The sequence below is a fragment of the Glandiceps talaboti genome, chromosome 22 (genome assembly GCF_964340395.1).
Source record: "Glandiceps talaboti chromosome 22, keGlaTala1.1, whole genome shotgun sequence".
In the NCBI taxonomy this organism is placed as follows: Eukaryota; Metazoa; Hemichordata; class Enteropneusta; family Spengelidae; genus Glandiceps; species Glandiceps talaboti.
In genome coordinates this window covers 7,334,155-7,340,321 of record NC_135570.1, presented here as the reverse complement: position 1 = coordinate 7,340,321, position 6,167 = coordinate 7,334,155, and the positions used below count along the sequence as shown (strand labels likewise).

Genomic DNA, 6,167 nt, shown 5'->3' with positions numbered 1-6,167 from the left:
ACTACCTGTTCACGTCTTAATCAATTTCACAACCAATATTGCATATAGTTAATCACACATACTACTTGAAATCGACATAAGCGATCGATATTCCATTTCATTATATTTAACAATCATTGTCACCCAAATTACTGCCATGTCAGCTGATATGTTTAATTACCTTGACCCATTCGTACAGAATATATTACCAAAGACAGCTTTAATTTGTATGTGAGTTCGTTGACTCGCTAATCCTTTCCCGATATATGGCTCGGAACCAGCGTTTTATTTGCATATATATGATATCCAAATTCACAAGATCGATTTGCAACAATCTTCATCCGGGTTCTGCATATGCAGCAAAACAATTTCTAGTCTTAAATACGACAAAAATCACTATGGAAACCTATTACTTTACCTTACTTTACTTTCAAGAGTCATTGCACTGAAAATAGATGTATTGCATGTTAAAAGACACGTGAACATAAATGTGTAATTGAATTTTCTAGATGATAGTTTCCATGTTTCTTTAACAATTCTATCTTTAATGCTCTCTAAGCTTAGTCGTGCATGTTTTCTAGTTGTTTGCTTCAAGGTCTGTTTGTTTGTGAACCCCCCCCCCCCACAATTTAAAAAAAAATACAGACCTGATTTAGGTTTTTTTGCACTCTTGTCTTCAAATGTTATCGCCATGCTATATCTTAATTGTTTGTTTATTTGTATGTATGTATGTATGTATGTATGTATGTATGTATGTATGTATGTATGTATGTATGTATGTATGTATGTATGTATGTATGTATGTGTGTGTGTGTGTGTGTGTGTGTGTGTGTGTGCGCGCGTGCGTGCGTGCGTGCGTGCGTGTGTATGTATGTATGTATGTATGTATGTATGTATGTATGTATGTATGTATGTATGTATGTATGTATGTATGTATGTATGTATGTTTGTTTGTTTGTTTTCTTGGTCCTTTTATTTGTATCTTTGTCTAAAAAACAGGAATTATTTTCAGCTTAATGCATATTAACCTGTCGGGGGTATATATAAATCCATTAACTTTTTAACGACCTTGCTGCAAGGTTGTTCGGATTTATTTCATCCCCTGGGGAAACTATTACAATATGAATGAGTTCCCATAAGTATTGTATATTTTCTACGAGTTCATTCATAATTCAAGGATTTTTTTCTTTGCTTGTAAAGATGAAGTTCAAACATACGTACGATTACAGAGTTTGTTAATGTGTTCCTGTTACATATGAAGTAATTGACGGACAGAACGAGGACCGGGCGTCACGTCATGCAAAACACCTTTCGTGAGAGAAAAATTGTGTATAAAACGTATACAGATATACTTCATTTGGGTAACGCCAACGGAGTGTCATTAATAGCTTTTACCGCATAGAGAGTTATCGCACTGACAGCGATGTTGACGAGCAAACGAAATTGATGGACGTCTTCTTATAGGAACTCTAAACAACAAATCTCACTCAACCGAGAAAAAATATTTTTCAGGCTCACCATAAAAGGAAAAAGATAATGATCCCTTAAGGCTGAAATTCTATTTTAAAAAATCACATCGGGAAAATCTCGCCTTCTCTCCACAATTTGAAAGCATCTTTCATCGTTTCCTCCATAACTCTTTTGAGATTTTTTTTCTTTCAAAAATCACTACCGGTCGTTAGTATCAGATGGCTGTAAACTTTGAGCATGCGCCTTGATTCTTTGAGAAATATTGTGTCGACGCCACAGCTCAACATCTTTCATTTACATGTGATATCCGTAGCCATCTACAAAATTCTTACTTTGATCAAGTTTATGAATTTTGTTCATAAAATAAAAAGCTACTTTCATAATGTCTGCAATCATATTAATTTTGATAACTTTACAGTGCTGTACGTGATGCTTCAATGATCATCGCCAAGAGCACTGCTTTGGAAAGGTTTATTCATACTTAGACCATTTTTTCTGAAATTCACAGCAGGTGTAATTTACGTTAATTATAGAATTTTAAAAAAAAAACACTTTGTGTTACCTAAATGAACAGCTTTGGGAAACTCTTTCCGCAAGCTTTCTTGTCAGTATAAAACGAGTGTGTTGAATCATTTTGGACTCACATATTATGGATTTAATTTTTTTACTTTCATGCAATACAGGTATATAGCTAATGAATTTTCTTAGCTAACAATACTATCAAACTCGAGGCAATCTAGTAATAACTATCTCAATGTGATTTCAGTTGTACTAAAGAAGTCGTGCCGCACTCCCAACGATACAATTATCCTAAATTCTCGCAAGCCAGGTCTTATTTTTCAGCTGATGTAACGACAAATAAGCTAATCATAAATAATGCATTCGGACGTGAAATCCACCATGGCCTCATTGCGGTATATCTCAGACGGTATATCGCAACAGTTTTACGACGACTGACAAGCGATTGTACGTGCGTACTAACTTTTCCGATGCTAGACACGTTTTCAGTTACCGAATTCAGTTGTAATTTCACCGCATGGGAATTGATATCGCAAGCTGTTACAATTTAATATGCCGAGCAATACTATATTGAGCACATAGTGTGAATGGTGGTGGGTCATTCACAAACTTCAGTTAAGCTGAAGGTTTGTCCATGTTGACAGGAAATGTGCATTAAATACATACTACTAGTTAAGAGCAGCACTCCTGTGAGAATACCCGGATTGTACAATGTCATAGGTAACAGTGTGTTTGACTTGATTGGCAGTGATAAGTACTCATCGTGTACATGACAACGGTAATCATATTAGTCTTGCTGTGAATGCTAGTATGCGATGTTGTTTAACGAAGTACAGTCAGTCGGCAACAGCCTACGTTCCTTCGTCTCAAAATCGGAGCAAGCTGTAATGGTGACCGACCATCTTTGAATCGATGTCTCTGCTATAAACGCTGATGTTATACGCATCAAATATAGCTTTATTTCACACGTGTATGTGTATGTGTATGTGTATGTGTATGTGTATGTGTATGTGTATGTGTATGTGTATGTGTATAATTTGTCTCTTCTGATCTGCAGTGCAGCATTAGTGGTAGCAGTATAAAACAGTGGCGGTGGTAGTGGTGATGATGATGGTGGTTGTAGTGGTAGCCGCAGTAGTAGTAGTACTTGTGGTGGTTGTTGTTGTTGTTATAGAAGCCCGCTGGTGTAGGTGGTGGTGGTGGTGGTGATGGTGGTGGCGGCGGCGGCGGTGTATTATTTCATGTGAACTTAAATTTAAAGACTTAATTTAATAGTCATATCTCACAACAACCAACCATCATAAATGTATGAAACCAGATGAAATACAGCCAACAACTCTCAATTGAAATTGATAACAAAAGTGGAACACAGAGATAAATAATTTAATTGAATACAATAACAGCTGAAGATGGCTGAGTGACTTAGCCGAAAGATACTACATACATTATTTACCATATGAGTTGGGAACTAATGCAAAAAAAGATAAAAATCTTATATTAAAGTGAGAACACAAGGTAACTCAATCTGTTTATGACACAGGTTCGAATTATCTAGTTATATGTGTTCTAACACTTTTGATAGTAAGTTTCAAGGATGTTTCTGTTACGTTTTCACGACATACTGTGACCATTGTTCAATTTGAACGTTACCCTCTCCTTACAGCGAAACTTATACTGTAAGAAAGTGGAGATACCGTCGTATTTGTAAAGCTAATCCAAGTATTATCAGAGGGTTATTTATAAGTACAACATCCAATTAAAAATATAAAACATTTCTGCAAAAGCGTGGTATATGATTATTAAAGCCAGGTATGTGGACATATCGGGTTACACACTACAACACGAATCATTTGGTCACATGTTGAAAAGCTTTCACTGTGTACTCCAATGACCATTCTCCATGCTGAGAGAAATTAGAAATCGCTTCGTGTATCATGTATCGTTTACTTTGCGAGCTATTTTATGATCACAGCATACAATATTGGACATCAGATACGTAAAGACTTATTCCTTTGAAGGAATTACAACACCCCTGTGCTTCCGAAGTACTAAAACGTGCTAGTTAGTTATTAGAGCATTTCGTGATAAATCATGTTGCAGTTTTCAGTAGACGGCAAGATACATCCAGTTTGTTCGGGTCTATCGGACTTGTCAACTTAATGGAAGTGATGTGGTACAATGCGTTATACCTTACAAACTACGCAAACAATCCATTTAAACTTAATTAAGATAGTGAGACCAATTATCCAAAGATATCAAAATCTCTCATAATTTTAGAAGAGCCCAACCCAACGGTCACGCCCAAGAGCCCAGCTCAGCCGAGCAGCCAAGATTTTAGTAGCTTAGGCTACAGCAATTAATACTTTGTTTGCCGTTCTTGAATTTCCCCAAAACCTACCAGGCAGACAGCAGCAAAAAAACCCAGAAAAAAACCACAATGCTAAAATTCACTTTTCTGTTGATTAGTTTTCTGTTTATACCTAAATCTACTACACTAGTGAAATGTAAATGTCAAAGTTCAAAATGTGATGTCTTAAACATTCATTTCGATTTATGTATAGTTATTCTGAAGATATTTGAAAGGTTTCGGAAATTTTGACTACAACGAAAGGTGTTTGTTTTTTCAAACTCTACCGAAAAACCTACCCGCACGCAGACGGCAAACAAAGAATTTAATTGCTAGTGCCTTATTTAATAGTCTCCTAAATTTTCCCCCATAAACTATTGACAGTTTTTGCATCACCATGGTTGCAAGAGACACTAAAAACCATACACCTACCTCCGATACCGTGCATTGCTGCAACTTCCATATGACTCACATTGTAGAGAGTGTAAAATATACCCAATAGGATATCTGAACACGATAGACTGGTTATGAAGTAATTACTGACATTGCGAAGACTTCTAAATGTAGCTACAGCCGCGATCACCAGTGAATTTCCACAGACATTAACCAATGTCAAAATGATGAGCACTGTGTAATAGTAGGTGAAGTATGCTGAGTCTTCCATCGTTGAAGTACTTCCACCATCTTCTTCTGTACCATTTGATGTCGTCATTCTCTCTACCTTCACACACACACGGCTGTAACCCCCGTCAACTATTTACCACTACTGTCGCGCTTGTCAACAGAAGATGTCTTTAATAAAGAATAACAAAAAATGAGTGCGTCAAGGTTGATTTTTTCTTAGAAAAAAATAGTGAATCAGTTTTCTTCTGTAGAATGGACAAGTTGCCTGGATGAACATACTAGACAGACTTACGGCAGATTACTGAACTATGATGAGTCCAGTGCTCACAGTCCAGTGCATTGTTTGATATATATATATATATATATATATATATATATATATATATATATATATATATATATATATATATATATATATATATATATATATATATATATATATATATATATATATATATATATATATACATATATATATATATATATATTCTGATTACCCTTTCGGGTGACGTGACTGGACATACGCGATAATTAGTATGAGATGGATTGGGCCTACTGAGGCAGCTCAGCAAAGCCTCAGGGAAACGTCTTGGCCAGAAACACTTTCCTGTTTATTGTATATGTTCAAATGAAACTGCTTATATATATAAGTAAAGATATATATATATATATATATATATATATATATATATATATATATATATATATATATATATATATATATATATATATATATATATATATATAATATATATATATATATATAAAGATATACAGTTTGCAATTATCGATTTTGTAGATGTGCAGTGCATTCTAGTACTTTTATACTTTATGTCATTCGTACTCTTCGTTAACCTGTATTCGTATCAGTAAGCCTTAGCTATGTCCAGGGAAATATTTAGATTGATTCAATTTATGCTTCAAAGAATGTAGGTACTAATAATTTCAAGTTACTTTAATTTGTGTAAATGTCATACTTTTGTTACTGTTGAATGTGTTGAAAGAAACAACAGGGTAGGTAATAAATTCAAACAAAAGAATTAAATTAGATATTGGAATGACTGTAGTAGCGCATACATAACGCTTGCAAGTGTATTGTTGTTACATGTGGCGAATGATCGTATTTTAGATTGTGTTAATTTCGGATAAACAATACTAGGTAATCATTGGGGAGATAAGGTACTTATGCAAGTACGCATATCTATGTGCATATATATATATATATATA

The 6,167-nt window shown here is 34.7% G+C and overlaps 1 protein-coding gene across 1 annotated transcript in view; it reads right to left on the bottom strand.

The window, feature by feature from the left end:
• The window catches only part of LOC144452484 (trace amine-associated receptor 9-like), a 12,014-nt gene extending 6,987 nt beyond the window's left edge, over window positions 1-5,027 (bottom strand). Inside the window, exon 1 of the mRNA XM_078143582.1 lies at window positions 4,748-5,027. Coding sequence (XP_077999708.1) covers window positions 4,748-5,027 — 280 coding nt within the window. The remainder of the gene's footprint in view (window positions 1-4,747) is intronic.
• Between the last annotated feature and the right edge of the window lie 1,140 nt (window positions 5,028-6,167).